The sequence below is a fragment of the Oryzias melastigma genome, linkage group LG5 (genome assembly GCF_002922805.2).
Source record: "Oryzias melastigma strain HK-1 linkage group LG5, ASM292280v2, whole genome shotgun sequence".
Classification (NCBI taxonomy): Eukaryota; Metazoa; Chordata; class Actinopteri; order Beloniformes; family Adrianichthyidae; genus Oryzias; species Oryzias melastigma.
The window spans coordinates 24,042,671-24,070,339 of record NC_050516.1 but is presented as its reverse complement, the minus strand read 5'-3'; the positions used below and the strand labels follow the sequence as shown (position 1 = coordinate 24,070,339).

Genomic DNA, 27,669 nt, shown 5'->3' with positions numbered 1-27,669 from the left:
GCATGTGCAGTGGATGTAGGTGGTGAAAGAATGAAAGTACTGATGTACATTCTAACATCTCCTGCTTTTATCCCTTTTTAAAATATAAATTTCCCAATTTTTATTTATTTTCTTTGTTTATATGGGCATCCTCAGGTTTTATATGTAAAGGAATATCTTCAGTTCAAAGATGTTATTAGTGTTTTGCTTTAATAAATGGGCCTCATGAGCAAATATTTTGAGTGTGTTTATATCTGCTAATAGCTTTTGAAATACTTTATACATGTTTTATTAAATATATGTTTTAAATCTTTAAAAAAGAATTTCAGGCTTTTAATAAGTTTTCTGTAGTTGATTCATGTTACCTCGTTTGATTTAAGTCTTGTTTTAATGCCAGAAACAAATGAAGGAGAAAAGCTGCAGATTCATTAAAAGATTAATAAACTATTGTCTTTATTTTAGTTAGAATATAGCTTAAAGACCTCAAGTTTAAAGATAATGATGGTTAAAATGAGTGTTTTACATCCAGTCGCCGCACGAACCGATTAGTCGACTAATTGAAAAAAATAGTCGGAGAATAGTCGACTATTGAAATAATCGTTTGTGGCAGCCCTACTGCTTTTACATTTTACCAGCTAGGAGCATAGACAGCATTCCTGAGCAGAAGACACTATACTTCACCTCATGCCATCTTTGGATCCTTCGGATCTTCCAGCTTTGTTTTATCTTTGCTGATGACATAACCAGGAGGATTGAGTCCATCAGAGCCTGAAATCATTTGACCTAGAAAATCAGCAATACTCATTTCACTTTGTTATTAAAAGTACTACATTTTAAACATTGGTAGTGTGTGGTTTGATACTTACAAGTGAGGATCACTGCAGTTTTTAAAGGTCTTTGGATGTTGTCTCTCTGGAACTTTGCAGGTCCAGAAGCTCCTCAGACAAAAGCAGCTGGAGATTGAAGACTTCAGTGTTTACTGGGACACGGAGTGTGAAATGCTTGAAAAGCTCCCGGCCAATCAGATTCAAGTGAGTAACACCTTAAACTCAGGGGTGAAAGTAAGACGGAGCGGTCCAGGGCGGCGTTCTAGTAAAAGAATTAGAAGTGGAACGCCGCAGCGGCTGGAGAGATCAGCTGTGCAGCAGGTTTTCTCTGAATGAAGGAAAGACGCTCTTATGTAAGAAAAATCAAAGAAATGAAAGTCAATCTGAGAGCGGGCAGTGCTTCATGCGGATGTTGCGTTGTTTTTAGTGGAGCATTTTACCAACAGCCAGCAATCAAAAAACTTCTAAAACGTTAATATGTGATGACTTGGTAATGAGAATGTTGTCCGTGATCAAGTCCAACGCACATCCACGTGTAAAACGTAAATGGTGACATGGTGAAATAAAGCAGCAAATTATTTCAAAGAAAAACACAAATAAAGAAGAAAATGCAGAGAAAAATGAATCGGATGCTTGAGAGGAAGATTCAAAGTGAGGATGGAGATGTGTGAGGAAAAATCTCCTAAAGGAGAGGATGAAGAAGAGAGAAGGGGAGATGCAGGTTGCATGAAAATGCCATGGAGACAGCAGGACCATCAAGCACAGGTGACTTTCTATTTGTCCAGATTCTCCTTCAATCTGGACACAATCTTACTGACCGTGTGTCAACTATGTGATGGACGCCTCTCTTTGATGCACGTCAGCTTCACTGCTCCAATACTAGGTTCATAAACCTTGATGCCCCAGACGCCTGTGGGAGGAGCTACTGCCTTAAGTTTCCCCCCTGATTGCTTCCTGGAAGAACCGCAGCATGTTTAGAGATCAGGGTTGTTTGTTTTGAAGATCTTTACAAAGCATCAGTAAACATGTCTCCATGTTTGGGTTCATGAGATCATTCAGAGACTCTCCGGTACGATGAGCTTCATTGCTGCTGCAGGAGCTTCTTCTGAATGACGGACGCTTTCAGCGGTACTTCTGTCTCTCTGTGACCCAGTTTGAGGACTTGCTGTCCAGCATTAGTTAGAGGAGGAAAAAATCAAAGTAAGAATAAACTTAGAGGAACTTTTTGTTATTGTTTAAAGTTCAGGAGAACGATCAGATTCTCCTCCATGTTGGTTTTGGACTCCACCCACTGATGACATCATGACCATGTCACAGGAAAAGCTGAGTTCCTGATTGGTTGACGGGATGTGACCTCATATTTATTATCCTGTTATTGTTTTCATGTATTTTAAAGGCAAAACTATTGTCTCTGTACCACTGCAGGACGCTATGACCCGCTGTATGCAGAACCGAGACCACCAGTATATCTTTGAACCCGTCTGTGCTTCTGTACTGGTAAGAAGAAATGCATCGAAGGAGCCTCTGAGGTCAAGGAGCACTCCTCGGATTGAAGGCCTGGTCCAGCTGGAACCCATGTCTCTACGCCTTTCACAGGTCATTCTGAAAACTTAACTAATTTTGTCAATTAAAAAAAAAAAACTCAAATTCATCTTTTGAAGCAACTTTTATCCACAAACACAGAATTGTAACGGAATGTATTCTAGAGAACAAAAACCACTAAACCACAGAAACATTTGTTAAAGCATAAATGAATAAAGTTGTAATGCAGCAAAAAGAAGACAGAGAAAAGATGTACGTTCTCAAAGCTCCAGAGAAAGTTCAGAACAAAATCCAGACGTTTGTAAGTGCAGTGAGTAGGGACCAGCGTGCAGACAAACATCAAGGTTTACTTTACAATAACAGTTGCAGATAAGGTTTTTTTATTGCGCTGTTTTGCTTAATGTTTGTGGTTTTTCTTGTTTTATAGGTCCAGTACCTGCAGATCATGACGTTCCTTAAAGAGCTAGACCGCAGAGAGCGAGGGATGCTTTACAGAAAATGGAGACCCAAAGTCCCAATTCTCAGCAAGTACGTCACACTTGCTGTATTTAGCCTTTTTTCCCTTAAAATCGTATTTAACCAGTTACTCTTTGATTTGCTCTCAGCTGCCGGCAGTGGTGGATGTTTGCTATTGAGGCTAACCTGAACGTCATTAGGGAGCAACGGCGGCGATGCAGCTGGATGTTCTCCCTCCAGCGAGCCCGAGACGCTCGGACCTACACCAGCCTCTACTTCACCAGGCTGAAGGGAATTTCTTTAAGTCCTCTCGAGGAGGTAGGCTGGGGATTTGGAACCAAAGGGTCCAAAATGTGCCAAGAAAACATCCCCACACCATGACACCACCACCACCGCCAACCTGAGCCGTTGATATAAGGAAATGGAGAATCAGACCAGACAACATTTCTCTAATCTTCTGTTGTATAGTTTTGGTGATCCTATGAATTGTAGCTTCAGTTTCCTGTTCTTAGCTGACAGCAGTGATTCTTCTGTGTTCATCTGCTGCTGTAGTTCATCTGCATCAAGGTTGTTGTTTGTTCAGAGATGTTCGTCTGCAGACCTCAGTTGTAACCAGTGGTTATCTGAGTTCCTGTTGTCCTATCAGCTGGAACCAGTCTGATCATTCTGCTCTGACATCAACAAGAACTGCAGCTCTCTGGATATTTTCTCTTTTTCTGACCATTCTCTGTAAACTCTAGAGATGGTTGCTGGTTAAAATCCCAGCAGTTTCTGAAATCCTCCGACCAGCCCGTCTGACACCAATAACCACGTCCAGAGTCACTTCAATCACCTTTCTTCCTCCTTCTGATGCTTGTTTGAACTGCAGCTGATTGTCTGGATCATGTCTACATGTCTGAATGCACTGAGGTTCTGCCATGTGGTTGCCTGATTAGAAATGTGTGTTAACCAGTAGCTGGACAGTTGTGTCTGATAAAGTGGGCAGTGAATCTTCATAACTTCTGTCGGTTTGTGTTATTCAGAGTGAGCTGAAGCGAGTGGAGGAAGAGCAGACGTTTGAGGAGCTTCACAGTCTTAGAGAGCTTGTGTACGACTGGTTTCGACAGCAAGAAGACTCCACTGAGGTTTGTTTTGACAAAGAGTTTTACTATCCACACTTTCAGTCTGCTCTGGTTGAGTCACCCTTGATTAAATAAAAAAGTAAAAAGTATAAGCGATGCGATTCCTTAAATTTTCCTTTGACGATTTGAAGTCAAGCACTTTGAAGTACATTGAAGCTTTTTATGTCAACAGATTACCTTTGAGAAGTTAAAAAACAAACCGATTAGGCATTTTTTTATCAGTACGAGAGAAGAGGATACGAATATGAAAATGACGTAGATTAAACAATAAAAGTGGCTCAAGGCTGTGTCACACTGCCGTTACGCACAACTTGTAACATTGTCCACGTATGTAATTTTGGTCTTTCCTGATGCACGTGGGAAATACGTAATTCATAAGTGTTTCTTGGATTTGTCATTTGTCGATGTCCGTCGAGGGTCTTGGCCGGCGGGTCTTTACAAAAATTTGGTTTTGAGCTGCTCAAAATTTTTGTTTGGTTGAGGATAATGCAGTTTATGTGTATTTTAAGTAGTTTATATGCAACTGTTAAGAAAATCTTACACAACTGTGCAGGATTTTTGCGAGGTTAAAACCCTGAAAGAATTACAAATAAACCACAGAGAGAACACGTAAACCCACTACAGATGCAACATTTGCTTTGAGGATGTTGATAGAGAAGTACAGAGAAGGTCAGAGAGAGCTCCACTGTGTCTTTGTAGATCTGGAGAAAGCTTATGACAGAGTGCCCAGAGAGGAACTATGGTATTGTATGAGGAAGTCTGGAGTGACAGAGAAGTATGTCCGAGCAGTGCAGGACATGTATGAGGGCTGTAAGACAGTGGTGAGGTGTGCTGTAGGGGTGACAGAGGAGTTCAAGGTGGAGGTGGGATTACATCAGGGATCAGCTCTGAGCCCCTTCCTGTTTGCAATGGTGATGGACAGACTGACGGATGAGGTTAGACAGGAATCACCATGGACTATGATGTTTGCAGATGATATTGTGATTTGTAGTGAGAGCAGGGAACAGGTGGAGGTGGAGTTAGAGAGGTGGAGGTTTGCCCTGGAAAGGAGAGGAATGAAGGTTAGCCGCAGTAAGACCGAGTACATGTGTGTGAATGAGAGGAACCAGAGTGGAAGAGTGAGGTTACAGGGAGAAGAGATAAAGAAGGTGGAGGAGTTTAAGTATTTAGGGTCAACAGTACAGAGTAATGGAGAGTGTGGAAAAGAAGTGAAGAGGAGAGTGCAAGCAGGTTGGAATGGGTGGAGAAAAGTGTCAGGTGTGATGTGTGACAGAAGAGTTTCAGCACAAATGAAAGGAAAGGTGTACAAGACTGTGGTGAGACCAGCCATGTTGTTTGGACTAGAAACAGTGGGACTGAAGAAAAGACAGGAAGCAGAGCTGGAGGTAGCAGAGATGAAGATGCTGAGGTTCTCTTTGGGAGTGACCAGGATGGATAGGATCAGGAATGAATACATCAGAGGGACAGCACATGTTAGAGGTTTTGGAGATAAAGTCAGAGAGGCCAGACTGAGATGGTTTGGACATGTTCAGAGGAGAGACAGTGAATATATTGGTAGAAGGATGCTGAGTCTAGAGCTGCAGGAAAGAGGTCTAGAGGAAGACCAAAGAGGAGGTTTATGGATGCAGTGAATGAAGACATGAAGGTGGCTGGTGTTAGAGTGGAGGATGCTGAAGACAGGCTTAGATGGAGGAAACTGATTCACTGTGGCGACCCCTGAAGGGAAAAGCCCAAAGGAAAAGAAGAGGAACACGTAAACCCATGTCTGATTAAATTTCTTCATTTTGGCATTCATGGTGCTGACACTATATGATTTCTACCCAGTGCTCTGAAGTTCTAAATGAAAAGACCACAAATTTGCTACTTTTTTCATGTATAATCATGTGTGACCAGTTTTCATCTGTGGAATATCCTCAGATCCTACGTAGGGCTGTGTGACACAGAATTTCCTTTGAATGACTTTCTTTTGTGCTCTGCTTTTCATTGTTTTCTTTTTGCTTTTCTGTTTTTGCAGAAAATAAAAGAGCCGAGTGTTGAGTGTCAGCCTGATGCACCCGTCACAACCATTCAGAAAAGTGGGAGCTCAGGGATGATCCAGTACCTCCAGTCCTGGTTCCCTGGTTGGGGCGGCTGGTACGGAGATTCTGAGAACCTGGTCAGATCTGAGGAACCTTTGCCAAGTCCTTCGTCCTGGGATATTCTAGGTCAGAGCCTCTTTCCTCAGCAGAGTCCCAGGACGACTCATTTTCCATGCATACAGTCTGAAAACTTGCTGCTCTCCAGCAGAGACAGAAGACCTGTTTGACCCGCTGGAGGACTCCCACACTCTGAACACGTTCACCAGACGGGATCACATGTTTGCCCGGCTGGAGTTCCTGCTGGAGAAGGGGACCATCATGCTCTTTGAACAGGACAGGAGGGGTCCGGTTCTGCATGAGAGTGGGGTCATCCAGCTTGAATTCTCTGGTATGTTTTCAACAGAGCTAGCACACAGAAACCTGAATCTCTGCTCTGATGAAGAGTTTACCTACAACCATTTCTGAATGTGATAAACAACGTTTCCATGTCCTCTCGTCCCTTTGTACGTTCAGTCAAAAATGACTGGAGAAGTTTCATCCACGTAGCAGAAGCTGCTCTTGCTCCAGAAGAGAACTCAGTTTCTTCTTGAACTTTTGTCCTCAGTGGTGAAGGTGGTAGTGGAGTCCCTCCCTCGCTCAGAGTCCTCCCTGCTGTCTGTGAAGCTGGGCAATTTGTTCCTGAGAGATTTGACCACTCAGGGTTCCATCTTCCCTGTGCTGATGTCACCCAAAACCGTAAGAGAAATCTGGTTTAATATACACTTTCAAAGAGAGAGTTCATAAAATTGAACCTTTGTCTCATGACAGGATACAATTGTCACCATTAACCAGTCACCACTGCAGTCCACCATTGTTTCTGGTAAGATCCTCAACACTCACACCCACTGTACTCCAAAGTTTACCCCAATTTACAGAAAAACAAGTTTTGTTTAAATTATGACTTTAAATCCTCATAAATTTATGAGAAAAAAGTCATAACTGTTAAATTACAAGAATAAAGTTGTATATTTAATGTGTGTTTATCACACAGCGTCAAATCCGCATCAGAAACAAAGAAATTCTGAACCACTTGGCGACTCAAAATCAAATCATTATCAGTGAGGGTGACTTTCTGGGGTTCTGTCGATAATGCTGAGTTTCATCTGTAAAATTAAAAGCTCAGAGATGCACATTTGCAGGACCACTTTACTGTCCCCTTTCAATTCACTTACCCAGAATCCCACTCTCCATCTTAGGTCATGCCTGTCATATGCAGAAGTAGGGCTTCGGATCATTGCTTAGGTGGTGATGCGATTCGATTCACGAGTCGAACCACGATTCTTACTTTTTAATATAATGTTTATTTCTATGTGTATGTCTATTTACTGGATGGATGAAAATTGAAATTATTTGTATTTAATCATCATTTATACCTTTATTAGGACAGGAGATCAAAATGAACAAAACTAATTAAAAAAACACAAAGATTCAGATAAAAATAAATTTGATCATTTTAATTTTTTTTTTATCAATCTTCTGGTTCAGCAGTAAAACAACATAAAAGGATAAAAATACTGCTGTTCACAATTTATTTATCATTTAACAGCAAAACCTGAAAATGTTCTCCACAGTTTTCTATCCTCAAAGTTCTTTAATATTTTGCGTTCTAAACATCACATATTGGTGCAGAGCTCGTATGGAAAGTCTTTTTTCCCGCAGCAGAATCAGCTGATTCACGTTGATTACATCCATCAGCAGCGCGAGGCTGTTTCTTCAGAATAAGATGGAGTTTCGTTAATTGCGTCAAATATTGAAGAGTTACCATAACTAGAAGAATGTAAACACTGGAGCTAAAGCTGCGATGTTAAAGCTAATTCAATTTTTCAGAAGTTACGTTTGTGAGCGGAACTCTCGCTTTACTTTGAAAACCGGAAGCTTCACCGTCACGAAGATCTGTTTAGTTCCGGTGGCGGTACTGCGGCCTTTTCGGCTTTGAGTTTGTTAACTTAAAATCCAACATTAAACTGCATTTCAGAGCAAAAATACATCGTCCCCAGATGATATTATGATCATACTTTATTACAATTTACTACATTTATAAAGATCGCGAATCAGCAATCTTGGACGTCACGGATATCCGTACTCGAATTTTCGGGAGCGGATCGCAAATACCCGAGCACTCGGATACTCCTTACAGCCCTAGTCAGGGGTCTGCAAAGGAGAGTGAAAACAGGGATGCATACATATACCCTTCTCCAAATGAAACGTCCCGTTTCAAGACAGAACAGAATTGAAATAGTCTGTAACGTTAGAACAAGAACACAGAAAATTTAGAAAACTAGACCTCTTCAGATGGAAGCACCACTTAGATTTGGTCTTTCGTGTAGGAAGAAATGACTGGAAGTGAACGGCTGCAGGAATATGGATGACTTCATCAACGGCTCTCCAGAGATCCTGCAAGCTGCCCATCAATGAACAAAAATTGAATAAACCGTAAATCAAACAAAGAAGTTTTCAGACATTTGTAACGTTTTAAACATTTTATTACCTGTTGAAATCTAAGACGCTTTTTACAGTTTAGTCGGTCTGCTGCTGCACACGGCCTTTACTCTTTGGACTGTTGAATTACGTCCACTTTAATCTGGTAAATGCACCAGATTTAAAGTAAAAAAAATGTACGAGATAAAAACTATTATTATTATTTTTTTTTGGTGGCCCTAATACTCTGTCGAATATATACACTAAAAAAAGATTGCAACAATTTTCTCATAGCAACTCATTGTATTCCAAAAACGATAGCTTTCGACCTTCCTTCGAGGGACCAAAGCACTCACAGTCACAGACCCATTCACCTATTGGTGGATGCTCCGCTGCTGAACACTGGCGCCAACCTTCCAGGGACTTTTTGATGACCACTAACCTCCTCTCCTGATTTTTAGCTACTTTGCAATCAATTTGGTTCCAAACTTATGTGGTCAGTGAATGACCAATCCACGCTCCATCTTTATGAAAAAAAAACAGCAGCAAACAGGATCTGCTTCTTTAACAGCATTAAAAACACAATTAAAAGTAGCAAAACTACAATGATTCCAAACAAAACAACAAATGATTTCTGTTTTTTTGTTGCATGTTTTATCAGAATCCAGAGTCGAGTCCACATCTCCAGTGTTTGAAATGATATATGAGCGAAACCCTGCAAAATCTAAGTTTGAAAGAAGACTTGAAGTCCGGACGAGTCCACTGAACATCATCTACAACCCTCAAGCTATTAAAAAAGTCACAGAGTTCTTCTACAAAGGGAGGGTCCACACCTCAGGTTAGTATGTGACTCAGATGCATGAGTTTGCTGATAGCAGCATGGTGTTCAACAATTTCTCTGGAAGAAACAGAGAGTCATGTCTTTCTCTGAAGAAGCTCCATGTGTGCGTGTAGTTCATCTAACTCTCACATACATGGTCAAACAGTCAGACTTTTGTGAGAAAAAATGGACTCTCCATATCTGTTTAAGAAGTTTCACCAGATAATATTCACAATCTAAGTTCAAAGAATCTGAAAAGAAAACTGATGACCCAGCATTCTAGCAGCATTTATGGAAGAATCTTTGAGACGTGAAAAGAGTCTCACATCAGATTTGTGTGTAAATGTGGTTTTGTGTGTGTGTGTAGCAATATAATTTTTAAAGATTTGTGTGTAATTTAGTTTCAAGCTGTTGTGATTTTAATTAGTACATTTTTAAAAATCAGAAATTACGCATGCACAAATTAGGATGAGTCTATTTTCTCTCCTTAGATGTTTAACCTCTTAGGACCCGAGTTAATATCTGAGCTTACATCTAAACATGAAGTCACAGGGTCCCAGTTCAGCAGAAGTAACTGCTGTACAAATATAGCTCAAAAATGACGCGGACATCAAATCCTGGGCCACATCTCCAGAGCAGAAGCAACTGCTGTGGAAATACAACCCAAAACATGATGTCCACGTACGTGGTTGCCAGGTCCTAAGAGGTTAAGAATGTCTTCAGACACTCAGTATGGTAGAACAGTCTTCACACTGGAGTTTTTGTGTTGAAAAGAGGATCTTTACTAACGTAAGTGTTGATCACCAGTACCATGGAGCACAGAAAGACAATTGTTTAGAAAATGGATCATTGCGCCCTCATTGTCCTCTGTGTATTTTCATAATCATAGGTAGTTGTCATTCTCATCCCACTTTACCCCAATCTAAATTTACCCAAGAGTTCAAACGAACGGCTCTACATGACAGATGTTTTTCTTTGGTTTTTGTTATCCAGGTTTTGGATATCAGTCAGAGCTGGAGCTGAGAGTAGCAGAAGCTGCCAGGAGGCAATACAACAAGCTGAAGATGCAAACCAAGGCAGAAATCCGACAAACCATTGACCAGCTTCTTGTGGGAGAATTCATTGTAAGAGTTTTGCTCAAATGTGCCCTGAATATGACTGAATGCCACTTTTATTCCTATAAAAATATGTTTTACATGCATCACAGGAAAACGGCAAGCGTTGGACGATGAAACTTGACATCTGTGCACCTCAGGTGATTTTCCCGGATGACTTCCAGTCAGGAGACCCTGTGCTTGTTGTGGTGGATTTAGGCAGAATCCTTCTGACAAATTCTCAAGGTAAAATTGAGTTGTGAAGGATAACAAGATGCACACAGGCACCCAAACTTTTTTGTCCATTGAATTTGCTAATTCACTCTATTAATTGCTTGTCAATTTGATTAAAGATGACAGTGCCGTCAGCTCAAAATCTGCTGGGCCTGAAGGGGAAGACATGAGTGATGATGAGTACCAGACACCGCTTGCTACGCCACCAGAATCTCCACCACCTGAACTCGACTTGCCTTTAAAAGTGCAGCTTAAAAATCCTGAGGTTCCCAGTCTTAAAATCCCAGAGGCCGCTCAAGCTTACAGTCGGAAACTGTATGAAAAATACTGCCTGTCCTTCATGGACCTGCAGATAATGGTCGGTCGCTACAAGGATAACTGGAAACACCTTCAGGAAGGAGAAGTAGGGCCAACACATGTAGTTGAAAAGTTCAACGTGCTGCTACAGCTCGAGCAGAGGCTGCGCTACACCTCGGATCCCCAGCTGCCCGGCGCTGTGCTTTCAGGGACGCTGCCGGACCTCAAGGTTCATATCAACCTGGAGAAGATGACTGCCCTTCAAAGCTGCCTCACAAGGCTTAGCAGTCCAGCTCCAAGTGAAACAGACAAATTCATGGAGAGAGATCCAAATGTGAGATCTCCTGATCCTGTTCCCCAGGACAAATTTTTTTTCAGGGGTGACAGCTCATTGAAACTGCAAGGTTCTGCCAAGAATCTTACCCAGAGTGTGATGACATTAGAGCAACATACACGTGAAGTCCTGGTGGAATCTCGCCTGCTGTTGGCTGAATTCAAGGTGGACTACATGCAGCTTGGCGTGGAGAGTGAAGGTCGCTACATATCTGTTCTCAAAGTGTTTGGCACAAATGCACATTTCGTAAAGCGGCCGTACGATGCTGAAGTTTCTTTAACAGTTCATGGCCTTCTCTTGGTGGACACTATGCAGACCTATGGGTCCGACTTTGACCTTCTTGTTGCCTCTCATAAGCACCTAGGCTTCGATCTTCCCACTGGCAGCCTGAAAGAAAGCCAGCCATCTTCTCCTGACTTGTGCAACAACAGTTCCTCTGAGCATCAAGAGACGCTTCCTGAGTTGTCCTCAAATATCTCCATTGGAAACACATCCCCGTTCAGTTCTATTCTCAAAGATGAAGATGCACTTATCAAACTGGAGTATCAGTTTGTGAGCTCAGACTGTCCCTCCATGAACCTTGACAGCTCCCTTCAGGTCACAAGTGTACAAGTCAACAACTTGGACATCATTCTTAACCCTGAGACCATAGTGGAGCTGCTAAAATTCCTTCAGAAGTCTTTTCCCAAAGAAGACAGCTCTACGCCTTCATCAGTTCAACAACACCCAACACATCTTCACGATGAAGAGGAGGACAGGACATTCCAAGCCACTTATGACCAGAACAAAGAGCTAACCATAGAGATCCACAGACTGAACCTGCTTCTCCTCCGGACGGTGTCCACTGGCACTTCTTTGGGTGCTGAGAAGAGAGGACTGAAGATAGCCACTGCCAGCATCGCTGGAACCAAGGTCAACGTCTCAATGGGAAGTACCTTTGATGTGAGTGGTTCACTTGGATCCATGCAGCTGGGAGACCTGACCCAGGAGGGGAACCGCAGCCAGTTCGTGGTCAGCATTGGTAGTATTGAAGGGAACTCCTCAGATCTTGATGGATTAACATTTCTCTCTGATGCAAGTGGATCCCAAACAGATGCTTTAAACTTCCGCCTTCTGGAGCAGTCCAGAGGGGAGTGTTCGCTGAAACTCCACATGGCATCTCTTCACTACAACCACTCCGCCAAGTTCCTTCGAGAGCTTAGTCTGTCAGCCAATGAACTGGAAGATAATTTCCGTTCCATGTTGAAAAATGCTGCCACCAAAGTATCAACAGTTCTGGTCTCTAAAACAGCTGAATACAGCGGTATGGTGTCACTCTTTGAGACTCCATTGAAAAAATCCAGAACCTTTAGCCACAGCTGGCCATTTGAGGAGGAAGAGGAGATTGCTGTTGAGGAACCTGAATCCTCACTTAATGATTTCTCAGTCAAGCTGAACTTAAACATCAACATCGAATCTCCAGTTGTGTCCATTCCTCGTAAATTTGGACATCCTGAGCTGCTGGTTGGTCATTTGGGAAGCATAAGAATACGCAATTTGCTTAATAGCCAGGATTTACCTGGGGAGACCTTGCAGGTGTTGGTGAAGGACATTCGTCTGTATTCACTCAACATGAGTCATTTGGTTCCAAAAAGAGCACCCAGAGGGGAGAAAGCTGATGGTGTGTCGAGATCCTGCACAAACCAAGAAGAAGCACCGTTCACTCGTAACGACTTCTTCGAGTCCCTGAGCAGAGGACAAGGTGAGAGTATTTCAGTAGATACTTTTGTTGCTGTTGCTTTGCAAAATATTGCATACTTTATATACAATAAAAAACTTTCTCCTTTACCAGCCTTCCATATACTAAAAGACACTACTATTCAGTTTACTGTGGAGAAACTTCCTCTTGATGAAGACGCCCAGCTTAGCCTAAATACCACAGAGGAATCATACACAAGCATGGGGCAACTGAGGATTCAGGGGGAATTTGTCACCCCTGTTCAGGTATGACTTTTTTGAAAGTGATGTGTTTTTGGTACGTACACACACACACACACACAAAGGACAAAGGTAAGATGTGTCTCTATCACAGCCATTAACTGTATAAGAGAAATGGACTGAGTGACAGTGACATCACACAGAAAATAGAGTATTTCCTGCACCACTGAAATAAAGTCCATGCAGCTGCCATTTTTTGTGATGCAGTAGGGCTGGGCAATGAAACAATAATGATATTGCAATTTAACTTTTTACCCATAGAGGAATGGGTCTATCGTGACAGTCTTATTTTGAAGAGTCCAAAATTGACATGTGGCGAGTTTGCATCTAATTATTTATGTATATTAGCTCTCATTTTGCTAAAATTGTTTGGACCTCTCCATTTCCTTCTTCTTGCGTGCAAGTTAAACAAAAGCTCATGAGACGCCACGCCCCGCAGTTACTTCTGCTAATCATCTCTGTGTAACATTTAGTTTCGACTGATGAAGCAGCGAGACGTTTGGGGATTTTTACAGGAGCCAGTCAGAACTGGAAGACAAACTGGACTTATAAAAGCCACAAGAAGTTTGCTAAAAGTGTTGATTTGGTGACCGCGACATACAAATGGACAAATGTAGTTATTTGGTTCATATTGTGATATATATCATTATCGCCTGATATGAAAAAAATATATCGAGATATTAAAATTCCATATCGCCCAGGCCTATGATACGGATGTTGCCATGTTGGAACCAGAAATTATCAGTAAGCAGTGATTGGTCTGAGTTGGTGTGAGTCTACATTTCTATGACAACCAGTCTCACCAATCAGGAGTGAGCCTGCTGGAAGGCCACACCCCTACCACTTGAAAGTGGGCTCAGGAGAATCTGGCTATGTCGAATTCCTTCTCTACTCACTACATAGTGCATTCTTCATTTTCTAGAGCAGTCAGAATATACTATTCCAAAATCTAGCGCACTAAAAGTTTCCCAGTTTTCTTTGCAAAAACTAGCGTTCATCGATGCTCACTAGATTAGCAAATATAGTCCACAATGCATTGTGGTTGAACAATTTTTTCAAAAAAAATTACATGTTAAAATTTCTAAATAAATCATCCACCTTGTCATTATCCTAACATAGTGGAGTCATAAATAGACGTGAAATGTTTTTATTGATTAGATTTTCACTTTGTGAAATCTGTGACGTCAAATACAGTGTTTAGAAAAACTAAAATAAAGTAGTGAGCATGGTGTCTGAATTGCTTTTAAAATCCAGACCACAAGATAGTCCTGCTCCATTTACTTTTGCAGTTGTTAGGGGTTAAGATTAAGATTAAGATTAAGAAAACCTTTATTAGTCCCACGGTGGGGAAATTGCAATATGCAACAGCACAAGGTACTCAGAATAAGTAAGGATAAAAAATAAAACCAAAATAAAATACAGAGCTAAAGTGGTGAGATACACTATGCACTGTAAAAAGAGCTGAACAGTACACATTTTGACAGTTATTGTCCAGTTAGGTGTAGGTATGTACAGGTCTATACAGGTATTGCACAGTCAAGTGGTCAATAATTAAAGAAATAAATAGTGCTGTACACAGATCTACAGATATTGCATATATTGATCAGAATAGTTGGTTGTACAGTCTGACAGCCGCAGGAAGGAAAGATCTCCTGAATCTCTCCTTCACACACCGAGGGTGGAGCAGCCTGCCACTGAAGCTGTTCTCCAGGGCAGACAGACTGTCCTGCAGGGGGTGGGGCTCATTGTCCAGCATTGATGTCAGTCTCTGTAGGACCCTCCTGTCACCCACCTCCCGCACTGAGTCCAGAGAGCAGCCCAGGACAGAGCTGGACTTCCTGATGACTCTATCCAGCTTCTTCCTGTCCCTCTCTGTGATGCTGCTGTTCCAGCAGACCACAGCATACAGGATGACTGATGACACCACAGAGTCGTAGAAGGTCTTCAGGAGTGGCCCTCTCACTACAAAGGACCGCAGTCTCCTCAGGGGGTAGAGCCTGCTCTGACCCTTCCTGTACAGTGCGTCTGTGTTATGAGTCCAGTCCAGTTTGTTGTTGAGGTGAACACCCAGGTACTTGTCGGAGTCCACCTGCTCAATGTCCATTCCCTGGATGTTCACCGGTGGAGGGGTATTAGACTGTTGTCTGCGGAAGTCCACCACCATCTCCTTGGTATTTCCCCTTGTCCACAAAGTTCTGCATCAGTCCTCTGTACTCCACGTCGTTGTCGTCCCTAATGAGACTGACAATCGCAGTGTCGTCAGAGAACTTCTGCAGCCGTCCGTGTTGTGCCTGAAGTCAGCCGTGTAGAGGGTGAAGAGAAAGGGGGACAGGACAGTCCCCAGGGGGACACCTGTGCTGCTGGTGACCAGGTCCGACACACAGTTCTGGGCTCTCACAAACTGGGGTCGGTTTGTGAGGTAGTCCTGGATCCATCCTGACAGCACATGGTGCACCCATGGTTAGGGAGGGAATTCAGACATAGCCTCTGCCAGTTCAACGTTTGGAACTTTCAACGTCAGACCTCATATTTTTACTGCGACATCTGATTGGTCAATTTATAATTTGAATAACTTGTACTACAGAAAAAAATAGGATTACCAATAACATGATAAAAAATGCATCAGAGAAAGAATGTTTATTCTGACCAACAGAATGACTCTGTAACAGCTGTTTATTTCTCTAGAAGTCTATGGGATTTTGCCTTCTTGGAGCCACTTCCTGTTTTGAACGTGGGGGTGGGGCTGGTGTCATTCAGTCCAGTTCTCAATTGTCACCATAACTATATTTTTATTATAAACGGGTTTAGCACAAGTATATATTTATATTGTATCCGTTTAATGTAATCTTAATGCATGACTATTTGAATTCTTAATTTGTCTGACAGGTCTTCTTGTGCAAGCCTGTGTATGAACAAGTCCTCCAAACTTTGGACAACCTGTTCTTGATCGAGGAGCAACACACTATGCCCAGCCAGCCACCCACCCCCCCACCACCAACGCCTTCCTCTGTCAGACTCCACTGCTTTCCTGACCCCCAAGGGGGGCTGTTTGCTAGGGACCCCCCAAGTGTTAACTTTTCCCATTCGTCACTTTCCTCTCCTTTGTCTTTACAGTCTCAGAAACCTGCCCTTTACTCCTCCTCCTTTACTCAGTTAAAGGTCAACCTACATGTTTCAGAACTCCAGGTCCAGCTTAGTGCAGACCTGACTCAGGGATCCCAAGGCTTAGTTAGTGTTCGCTTCCAAGATCTTGAAGGAGACTTTACCAAAGACCATCCTAACTCGCTGAGGGTCCAGCTGGCTCTCCGTGCAGTTCTGATGGAAGACCTACTGGAACAGAACCCCAAGTCTAAGTACAAATATTTGATGGTGTCTCGTGGAGCTCCCAAGCCCTCCACATTCAGCCCAAAGGAGTACCTGTCCCAGAGCTGTCCCTCGTCCTCCAACGCCTTTTACCCAGACATGCCTCGCTCACTGCCAGCACACATGGAGGAGGCCCAGAATGTGTTTCAGCTCTACCAGAGACATTCCAGCACCCCATCGAATAGCAACCGCAAGTCCAAGAAGGACCCAGAATGTCCCAGCACTCCCCCACCTTCTCCTTTGCACCGCAAAGCCTCTCTTCAGCCTTCAGACTTTGATGACTCTTTGGTTCATATTAATGTTTTACTAGTGGACCAGAACCACCCAGAATTCAAAACGCGTTATGGCAGCGTGGGGCGAAGTGTGGACATAGACTTCAACTGCCTGGATGTTCTGATCACTCTTCAGACCTGGGTGGTTATTCTGGACTTCTTTGGTATTGGATCCACAGCCAGCAACCATGCAGTGAAGGAGGAGACCCCCCCCCAAGCAGTACCAGACGTCCCACTGTATGATCCAGATGGGGATGAAGCAGTGCAACCCGTCAACACAAAAATTGACCTAAAGGTAGGCAATGGTTGTCTGAAATTGAAGGTTTGTTATTCTTTTAAAATATGAACAAAGAAAAAATAACAAAAAAGAAATGTATCTTCACTTAGAAAATGATCAATTCAGTGAGATCAACCCTTGTGCTATGCTACTCATGTTTACATTAAAAGTGGGGTCATCTGTATGTCTGAACCTGTACTTGTGCTGACGTTTGGTCTGCAAATGAAGATCCTGACGGACAACTGAAGTTATTTGAAGTTGAAGTTGATCTAGACCCCATAAGAGAGCTTGATGGTTAAAGGGTAACCAAACAGTAAACCAACTTTTTTTGGCTGTTAAATGGGGCTTTAAAAGTGCTGTCTGTGTACTGTGTGCTGCCCCCCACATGTTGAAACGAGGTATTACTGTTGATTTTTGTGATTGGTCAACTGGTGTAAGTCCCACCTAATTTCTGAATTTTCACGTCATCATACTCTGCAGCTCCAGTATGAAAACCCCGCCCATCTTTGAACACTCAACGCTTAAAGTTGAAGCTCACCACGTGTCTCTGCAAGCATTGAAGCTGTCCCTGCGACGCCGAAAACGGCGGAGCTTACTCCCCAATGCTGATGCAGAGAGTGGCGGAGGTTGCTCCGTGACTCTAAAACCATAGGAGGTCGCACCACCAATAGGGTTGGAGCTCACTCTGCGACGGCGAAAACGGCAGAGCGAACTCCCCAATGCTGACGGGAAAGCAGCGGAGGTCGCTCCATGACGCCGAGACCGGTAGAGGTCGCTCTGGTGAGAGTGTTGGAGGTCACTCCGCTAAGCCAAAAGCGACGCCAAGAGCGGCAGACGTCGGGCCCTCCTCCCGCAGCTCTGCCCCCCTTTTTTTATTTTTTAAAATCTGGGCTAAGAGGGCTGTCCTGATTGGTTACACTTTAAAGTTCATCTTCTTGTCCGCTTTTTTCCTTTCGGGGTCGCGGGGGTGCCGGAGCCCAACCCGGCCACTGATGGGTGAAGGCGGGTTCACCCTGGACAGGTCGCCAGTCCGTCGCAGGGCACACCTGATTGAACTTCAATCAAAAAGCTTCTTTTATATTGTTGTTCATGTAGTAAATTATGATTTATTAATCACATTTCCACTTTAATTCAGTTCAATTGTATTTGTAGTTTTTTTTTTTTTTTTATCAAGGAAAATGTTTGTAACAGTCTCATCTTTGCTGTAACCAAAACCTAATGAGAAAAACATTTTGAATGTCTGCTTTTAAACTGCAGAACACACACACGGCGACAAACCTAACCGGGGGTGGGTCATCCTTAGTATGCCTGATCAGCAGACCTACAGCAAGTGGGCTGAAATTATGAGAACAGATTATACACAAACATTAATCAATAATCACACTTCACGCTCATGACTCCTGGACAAATGTCCCACCAGTGATATTTTACTTCTAATCTTACTCATAGATGTCAATTCAATTCAATTTCAATTCAATTTTATTTATATAGCCCAAAATCACAAAGAGATTTGCCTCATTGGGCTTCAAAATATAAACAATAGTTAAAAACTAAACAGACTACATAAACTGGTTATCCCTGCCCTTAGACCCTCCCTCCCGGTAAGGAAAAACTCCTAAAAAAACCTGAGTCAGGAAAAAAGAAGAAACCTTAGGGATTCCCACATGAGGGAGAGATCCTATCCCAGGACGGACAGGAGATACCAGAACAGTTAAAGAAAAATTAGCTTCTACAACTACGTATCTAAAGAGTTCATTCAGATAAAGCTGAGGGACGAGTGATGATGAAGTCCACAGTCATGATGAAGCAGAAGTGCAGTCCACGACATGTCATGTTAAAGATGTTCTCAGACTAGATCTAGTTAAGAAGAGCTTCAATTCAATACTTTTTTCCTTCAGGTGTTTGTAAACTATTGTTACTAAATACAAAGTGTTACAATGATTGTAGCGTTATATTTATCTGAAAGATGCGTTTTCAAATCTTTTCAATCCATGTTTTCCACTTTTCAGGTTCATTCTTTGTCTCTTGTTCTGAACAAAAAGCTCAATGAGCTCGCCAGAGCCAGCGTGTCCAATTTATCTGCTCATCTTGAGATGCTTGGTGTGTATCATCCACAGCTTATGTTTGTCATTATTTCCTCATATTGTTGTAAAAATCTTAGTTGAAAGTTGTTTCATTGCAGACGGGGACATGTCACTGCATGGGAGTTTGAGAAGTTTGTCGATGAGTGACCTGACCCCTCACGGGACCTTGTATGGAGAACGCTTTACCACCCAAGGAGGGGATGCTCTTGTTTTTAACATCCTCAAGTTTGTACAGGAGTCACCACACACTCTCTGCAGCATGTTGAGCATAAGAAACCGGTGTTTTTAACATGTGCTGCTGTGTGAAGGTACGGTCAGCCTGATCCTCACTTGGAGAGAGAATGTGACATCATGGTGAGCCTGCAGATGGCCTCAGTGCAGTACGTGCACACCCAGCGCTTCCAGGCCGAGCTGGTAGCGTTCATTCATCATTTCACTCAGCTCCAGGACATTCTGGGCCGGCAGAGGGCTGCCATGGAAGGCCAGACTGTAAGTACCAGTGCGGCGGCTCGTCCACACCTGCTTTTGTTGATCTGACCGTCTATTTTTTCATTTCCGGTTTTAGGTTCGTGATTCTCCCCAGCGGGCCTCCAGGGTGCTGCTTGACATCGAGGCCGGTGCTCCAGTTATCGTCATCCCTGAAAGCTCACAGTCACCGCGAGTCATCGTAGCCAACTTTGGCCAGCTCAGGGTGAAAAACCGCTTTCTGCCGGCCGGAGCTAGCGGGACATTTTCGCTCCGAGACAAGGTAGAGAAACTCACCATGGTACATGCCTTTTTCCCTTCACTGGTGAGTCACACCGCTTTTTCTCCCAAAACCTGCTGTGCTGTCTAACCCTTCATCACTTTTCTGTATTCATCTGTGTGTTTGGAAGATTTTTTCAAATTATTTCCTCATACTTTATGAAACGAAATTATAGTTTTCTCAAACCCTATATTGTTTTGTGAAGCTGGTTGTTAAGTTTTTTGGCCCACAAATCAAAGGCAATAAGGGGAGTTTCTTGATGTTCTTTCACAGAATCTTCAACTGTTTGTTACTGTTTCTTCTCCGGACTTGGAATCTAAATAAAACCCTTCACTTCTGCAGCCGGTTCAAAGGAAAAAGGCTTAGACAGATGACAGAACTTTTTGAAATATTCCGGGAATGGGATTTTATGAAATTAAAGAGATATTATGGTATTTATTTGTAGTTTTTGGGCAAAAGCAATCCATTATCTTTATGAATAAGGTGGAGAATAAATGTCAAGTGATCTAAGGAGCTATGCTGCCGGGGTCCCCCATGGCAGACAGGTCCTGGGTGACGAGCCAGACAAAGAGAGGTTCAGAACCCCTTTATGAGCGTCGAGACCAGAGATCCCGCTACGTCGCCCGGATTGGCGTCACCGGGGCCCCACCCTGGAGCCAGGCCTGGGGTTGGGGCTGAGAGGTGAGCCTCTGGTGGCCGGGGCTCCTCCCACGGGCCCCGGTTGGGTCCAACCCGAAGGAGCGACGTGGGATCACTCATCCGTGGGCCCACCACCTGCAGGAGAGATCTGAAGGGGCCGGTGCATTGCGGTTTGGGCGGCAGTCAAAGGCGAGTGCCTTGGCGGCCCAAACCTCGGGCATGGAATTTGGCTTTTGGGACATGGAATGACACCTGGAATCAGGATACCCTAGGCAGGAGATCAATGATCGACTTTGTAGTCGTTTCAGGCGATCTCCGGCCGTGTGTTTTGGACACTCGGGTAAAGAGAGGGGCAGAGCTGTCCACTGATCACTACCTGGTAGTGAGTTGGATTCGCTGGCGGGGGAGGAGGCCGGAAAGACTCGGCAGACTTAAACGTACTGTGAGGGTTTGCTAGGAACGTCTGGCTGAGCCCTCCGTCAGAGAGGTCTTTTACTCCCACATTCAATTCAATTCAATTCAATTTTATTTATATAGCCCAAAATTACAAAGGAATTTGCCTCATAGCTTCAAGCAGGTACCGAGGGAGGTTGGTGACATGGAGTCCGAGTGGACCATGTTCTCCACCTCTATTGTCTCTGCTGCTTTCTGGAGCTGCGGTCACAGGGTCTCTGGTGCCTTTCGTGGCGGCATCCCTGAACCCGGTGGTGGACACCGGAAGTAAGGGATGCCGTCAAGCTGAAGAAGGAGGCAAAAACTTGGTCCTGGGAAGAGTTTGGTGAGGCCATGGAGGACTATCGGTTGGCCTCAAAGAGATTCTGGCAAACCATCAGGCGCCTCAGGAGGAGAAAGCAGTTTTCTGCAGGCACTGTTTTCCCCGCCTGCAGAAAACTGCTGACCTCAACTGGGGACATTGTCAGGCGGTGGAAGGGATACTTTGAGGATGTTTTCATTTCTTTACAAAGAACATAAATAAATTGGAACATTTCTGCCAAAGTTACTGTGAATTTCATATTTAAAGACTTGAATTAAAATAAAAAGTCTGTCAATGTTAAATCTGGGTTCACAATAAATATTGCATATTATTCTATTAAATGGAATTTAAATGGTGTGAAATGGAAAATAACACAAATGGCTATATATTTCGTAGTTTGTATCACAGAAACAAATCTGTTCCTGTGGTTTGGCCTTTAAGGCTATAAAGTAAAGCTGGGTTCTTAAAATTGATTAATCGATCTGAATCAATCTAAGCTTAATAGATCAATAGTCTATCCATAAAAATAGAGATCAATCTATCACATCAAGCCAAAGTCTACTAGCTTGATGCTAATGTATAATGGAATTTCCCATAGGATGGCTAATGCTAACACTCAGTTGACCTAAACATACATTGATGACTGAATTAATCTCAATAAACTCACAGACATTAACTTTCCAAACTATTTTAAGGACAAACTTTTTTAACTATTTGTCGTCTTAAACGCGGGCCGGACTTTGTACATTCCTAGGTCGATTTGATTAATGACGGATCAATCTGGTTGAATCGTAGGAATTCAAATCAATTCATCAATTAATTGATTAATCAATTAGTTTTCATGTTGTTCAACCACATAAGAAGGCTAACTGTATAACAACAGATGTTAATGCTAAGTGAATATAGGATTGTTATGGAGAAATTACTTGCATGAATGAATTATGTTATAACAATCAGAAATAATTAAGTTGGTTTCACGTTTCTTGTGTTTTGTGTTCTGCTTCAAGACAACTTCCTTTGTGAATTGTACCATTATATAACCTGGGGCCATAATTGATACATAAACTTTAAGAAAGCTGTATTGCATGAAAATACAAGGAACTACGAGGACCTGTGTGCATTTTACCTTGTTGTGAGGAGTGTTTTGTGCTTCTCATGCAGTGTTTCAGAGTTGGACTGAATTGACGTTTTCATTAGCTCAGTCACATCTGCTTTCCATGACTGGTGCCCATAAACGGTGTTAGAATGTGAATAAGTCTGCTGGGTAAAATTATTTTTTGTGGACTATCTGTACTTGCTTTAAAACCTCTGCTCACAAAGACTTCTCTAGCAGCTCCAAAAATCCCCCATGGTTCCTAAAATTCCCCCAGAGTGCCTCCTGGAATAGCCTACTGCTGTTATAACTCATACATGTGGAGCCAATAAAAAATATTTTCAGTCTGCTTGTTGCTAACAGACACATTTTTGTATTGCTTTGGAATAGGACACAGTGAAGAGCACAGCAGAGAACAGTGATGGACAGGACTTGCCAGAAGGCTCTGTCCCCAACTCTTCAAACTCCACCTTCAATAGACCCTGCAGCCTGAACACAACTGGAGTTCCTGATAAGACTAGACCTGGCAGTTCAGGTAAGTAGAGACATTTATGAAAACCTGAATTTAATCAAATGATTGTTTTCATACATGCTGTAATGTCACAATGCGACTTCTCCATCATGTTGAAGTAGAAGGTATATATCAGTCAAAAGAACTTGGTGAAACTTTTATTATTGCAAATGTTTCACCTCTTCTCCTGGAGGTTTCTTGATCTTGAAATATGGTGGTAAGAAAGCTGGTTGATATGCTCCTACAAGACTGCATTTGAGACATTCTGATTCTTTCGGATATAAGATTATTAGGTCAAGCCTTAGTCACATGCACCCACACAGGAGTTGATTGATGCTGGTTCAGTAGTGAGGCTTTGGTCACAACCGTTCTTACTGCTTTTTTAGTGTTTAGGACAAAGTATACTGAAGGTCAGGAGTGTTGAACTCAATTCCACTAGGGGCCAAAACACACCTGAGGTCGCTGACTGAACAGGATAAATATTTATTTAACACTCTAAAACTACATTTTAATAACTTTAAAGTGTAACCTTTCAACGTTTTTAACATTACTGTCAATAAAAATCTGTGGGATTATTATTCCAAAATATATGATCTCAAACCTTAAATAACTTTAAATATTTTACCCTCCATGAAGATATATTTTGTCAAAATTATACAAGTCAGAAAAAAGCGCAGGATAATAAAATGATCTGAAGGGCCGGATAGTATAAAAAGCCAAAATGTCATGCCCTACTTTTTTTTCTTGTTATAACAATCTAGGATCTAGTATCTCATCATAGCAAGATCTGTTATCTCGTCATAACGTGATCCTATCTCGTCATAACGTGATCCTATCTCGTCATAACGTGATCCGTTATCTCGTCATAACGTGATCCTATCTTGTCATAACGTGATCCTATCTCATCATAATGTGATCCGTTATCTCATCATAACGTGATCCTATCTTGTCATAACGTGATCCTATCTTGTCATTATGTGATCCGTTATCTCGTTTTATACCATGGTCCGGGTAAATACTCGATTCCTATTGGCTGCTGGGTGTGAATTAACAAGTGATAAACCACGATGATAATGCACACCTAAAATGTGCAAAATCGTCCAAAATCCACATTTGTCCAGGTCCTCCTTTTAAAGAGCGTAGGTCCATTAATAAATAAAAATAGACTAAAAAACAACACTTGGCGAGTGTTTTCTTCAACTGTTCTATTGTTAACCACAAAATTGCTCCACACCAGCAATCCAACTCAGAGTCAATTTTTAATAAACTCCAGCCGCTCTGCAGAAACTATGTCTTAGAGAATGACACGCTTGTGATTTTGGCTAAAAAAATACTTCAAAAGATTTTACAAATGCTCAAAAGATGATTGGAGTGGCTCCTAAACGGTGTGCACACTGGTTTTCTTTTTTAACCTAATTATTGTTGGGTTTTTTGCCAATCTCGGCTGTGCAGTTTTTAAATGCAAAGTGTGTCCAGTTTTACTGTGATCATTGTAAAAAGCTTTGAAAATAAAATAAAAAACTCTGTCTTTTTTTTTCATTTGCCTTTCTTTCCCTTTCAGACGTACATTTCTCTTGGCAGCTCATTGATTTAAAAATTGGACCCATCTATTAGTTTATGTGTTGAACATGTGTTACAAATATCTACCAATGTCCTTGTGGCACATGAGCTTTTCCACAAACTCACATAAAATCCTTGCCAAACTCTCTTGGTCCTGAAAACTGCAAAATAAACACCTGCTGGTGTTCTTTTGTGCAGCGGAGCATTCATGCTTGTTGGACTGCATGGCTCTGGACCTGCAGGAGATGGACATCTTTGCTGCTGAGCGTTTCCCTTGTTGCCTGTGGGACATTGGAAGCAACACGGAGTCTTCTGATGTCGTCTTTCCTTCATACTTTGTGCGTCGCACTGGAGACAACCTGCTGAAGGACTGCTGCCGCCTCAGACTTAAAGTAGAACGCAATCTGGACAGGTACGGGCAGATTGAGAGCTTGTTTCTCGGTCCATCCTTTGACTCCTCTTTTATTGATTATCACTATACAAGGGTTCTGATTTTCTGGGAAAGTTAAAAGGAAAAAGTTCCTCTAAAGTTAAAATTTTTTATAGGATCTGTTTGATCATTACTACTTTGTTAATAATGTGATGTTCCTCTCAGGGAGCTGTGCCATGCAGTGCCTGACATGTCCATTCATGGCAGCCTTTCGTCGGTGCACTGCTCTCTGGACAGGAAGCACTACCAGCTGATACGAGGGCTGCTGGAAAACAACCTGGGAGAGCCGGTGGAGGAGTTCTTGCGACCCTACAATCTTCAAGACCCCAGCAGCTATGTAAGAATGTGTCTTTCTATCCACAAATATCACATTTTTAAAAGGAAACCATTAACTGCAATGACATATAAAGGCTAATAATATTCAGACTGTGGACTGATTCTCTGTCCAGACGGTGTTAAGTGGAGATGTCTACACCAACCTGTCTTTTCTGATGAACATGATGGATGTCAGCTTAGAGCTCTTGGAGAGCTCCAGCCACACTCAACACAGAGGGTCATTAGGAAGGTTAGCTGCTTCTGACTATTTTCACTAATCAATGCTGAAGGATCTGTTAACCCTCTTGCTCTTATGGTGTCCAGATGACCCTAACCTTACATTGATGTTTGATCCCTCCCATAACAAAGTTGGACACCATTTAATTTCTGCCATGGGAACCAGTGAAGATGAGAAATCCTTTAACAAAAAAGTTCAGCGCGCTGTCTTGTGGGGTCCAGATGACCCCACTTTTAATATAAACATACCTAGGATAGCACAAGGGTTATATGTTTGCTGCAGAAAATACATTTCTTAACTGTAACTCTTCAACCATTTACGCTATTAACCAAAGTTGTCAGTAAGCACTGATTGGTCAGAGTGAGGTTGAGACATTGTTTCTGTGGAAACCACTCTCGCCAATCAGAAGTGAGCTTGTTGGAAGGCCACACCCCCACCATTTGAAAGTGAACTAAGAAGAAACTATCAATTAACATTTTAAATGTTGGATGTGAGAGCATATATATTTTTTGAGACATCTGATTGGTCAGTTTAGCGTGAATAACTTGAACTACAAAAAAAATGTGAAAAAAATATAGAATTTAATTAGAGTTAGAATTAGTATTAGAATCAAGAACATGCTAAGAAATCAGAGCAAGAAGGGTTATTCCAAATGGCAGTAATAACTGCTTATTTCTAAATAGAAGTCTATGGGATTTAGTCTTCTTGGAGCCAACAGGAACTTCCTGTTTGAAACACCAGGGTGGAGGGGTTACTCAGTCTAGTGAATCAGTGGCCCAATCTGAATTCTCCCCTTCACCCTTCGCCTACATTTAGCCCTCCAAACAGAGAGTTATGGAAAAGTAGTGCCTCAGAATTTGAATGTCACTTCCACTTGATGATGTTACCAATAATCGTTGGTCAGCTACGTTGGTGAGAAGCTTCCAGCACTCAAAGTTACATAATGTTGCTTTTATAACTTTAAAAAGGTCATCCTACAACAAAAAGTCATTACTTACATTTAAATGTAGACATCTGTGCTTCAGAACACACCCACGTGAAGAAAATCGCTTCTCCTTACAACAGAGGGCTCTGTGTCCCTCCGCTTGGAGGGTTGGCCCTTAAAAAAGTTCGAATGCCCTAACACTACAAATACTAGGGATGTCCCGATCCGATCACATGATCGGAAATCAGGCCCAATCTCGTGGTTGATGACTCGATCGAAATCGGATGCTGTCCCCCGGTCAGTATTGGATATTTCATTTATTCTTATTATGATCAGCGCTTTATATTTCAAGTTTATTATTCCGGATAAATACTCCACTAGAAGTCTGCATGATATGAACAGATCACCAAATGTTGTAAAACGCAGCAGAAAACGGCAGCAGCTCAAGCAGAAGGCTAACGTAAACAATTCAGTTAAGCTAGCTAGATGATCACAGATTCAGACTTCAAGGATCAATAACTCTTAAAAACGCTTTAAACTGACAACAAGTGTCTATTGGTTTGTCTTAATGTAAACAACAACCTATGAAGGGATTTCAACAGAAGATAGAGTTTTTGTTTGTTTTTAATGTTAAGCTCTTCGTTCTACCGTCAGACGGCTACACAGCAGCTGCTAACTGCTAAATGCTAACTCAGTGATTTAACTCCTTAAGACCCGAGCTGTTTTTAAGAAAATTAACTACTGTGGTAATAAAACTGAAAATGTGAAGTTTTAAGAACTTAAAAAAAGAATTGCATAATCTTAAAAAAAAAAAACCTAATAAATGAAAACTAATAATGATATCAGCTAGTAATGAACACTCATCAAATTCATGCTAAAACAAAGTCATCATTTATTTTGAAGAATTTTAAATGAGGACAGGAATCACATTTGGTTAAAAATGTTCAATAACTCTAAAGACGTTAAAGCTAAAGTCACTAAACTTTATCACATGACTAATTATCACTTATTACCAAAAAATAGTTATTTTTTTCTTATTGTTCATTAAGCCACTTCACAGAAGTGTTCTATTTAAGTTTTTAATGATTAAAGAAAGTTAATGAAATATAAATGAGGGACAACACAAATCTGTTTATCGGTATCTAATTTGTTCGTGTTTTAAATGTGTTACAAAAGTCTAGGATTGGGACTCTGTATCGGCAAATGCACAAAACCAAATGACTCTGAATCGGATTGGGCCCAAAAAA

General features: G+C 42.0%; 1 protein-coding gene across 3 annotated transcripts in view; it reads left to right on the top strand.

Annotated features, from left to right (window-relative positions):
* vps13d (vacuolar protein sorting 13 homolog D) overlaps positions 1-27,669 on the top strand; it is a 93,347-nt gene that overhangs the window by 19,929 nt on the left and 45,749 nt on the right. The window contains exons 7-29 of one of the 3 annotated variants that reach the window (XM_024270030.2): positions 906-1,010; positions 2,232-2,402; positions 2,776-2,876; positions 2,954-3,122; positions 3,827-3,928; positions 5,940-6,129; positions 6,212-6,391; positions 6,608-6,738; positions 6,811-6,862; positions 9,122-9,298; positions 10,274-10,404; positions 10,488-10,620; positions 10,728-12,980; positions 13,071-13,222; positions 16,103-17,146; positions 19,138-19,228; positions 19,311-19,437; positions 19,521-19,701; positions 19,778-20,002; positions 22,834-22,978; positions 24,713-24,926; positions 25,110-25,281; positions 25,394-25,509. In XM_024270030.2, coding sequence (XP_024125798.1) covers positions 906-1,010; positions 2,232-2,402; positions 2,776-2,876; positions 2,954-3,122; positions 3,827-3,928; positions 5,940-6,129; positions 6,212-6,391; positions 6,608-6,738; positions 6,811-6,862; positions 9,122-9,298; positions 10,274-10,404; positions 10,488-10,620; positions 10,728-12,980; positions 13,071-13,222; positions 16,103-17,146; positions 19,138-19,228; positions 19,311-19,437; positions 19,521-19,701; positions 19,778-20,002; positions 22,834-22,978; positions 24,713-24,926; positions 25,110-25,281; positions 25,394-25,509 — 6,362 coding nt within the window. Of the gene's footprint in view, positions 1-905; positions 1,011-2,231; positions 2,403-2,775; positions 2,877-2,953; positions 3,123-3,826; positions 3,929-5,939; positions 6,130-6,208; positions 6,392-6,607; positions 6,739-6,810; positions 6,863-9,121; positions 9,299-10,273; positions 10,405-10,487; positions 10,621-10,727; positions 12,981-13,070; positions 13,223-16,102; positions 17,147-19,137; positions 19,229-19,310; positions 19,438-19,520; positions 19,702-19,777; positions 20,003-22,833; positions 22,979-24,712; positions 24,927-25,109; positions 25,282-25,393; positions 25,510-27,669 lie in introns of all 3 variants that reach the window. The other 2 variants (XM_024270029.2, XM_024270031.2) reach the window with 2 other exon arrangements.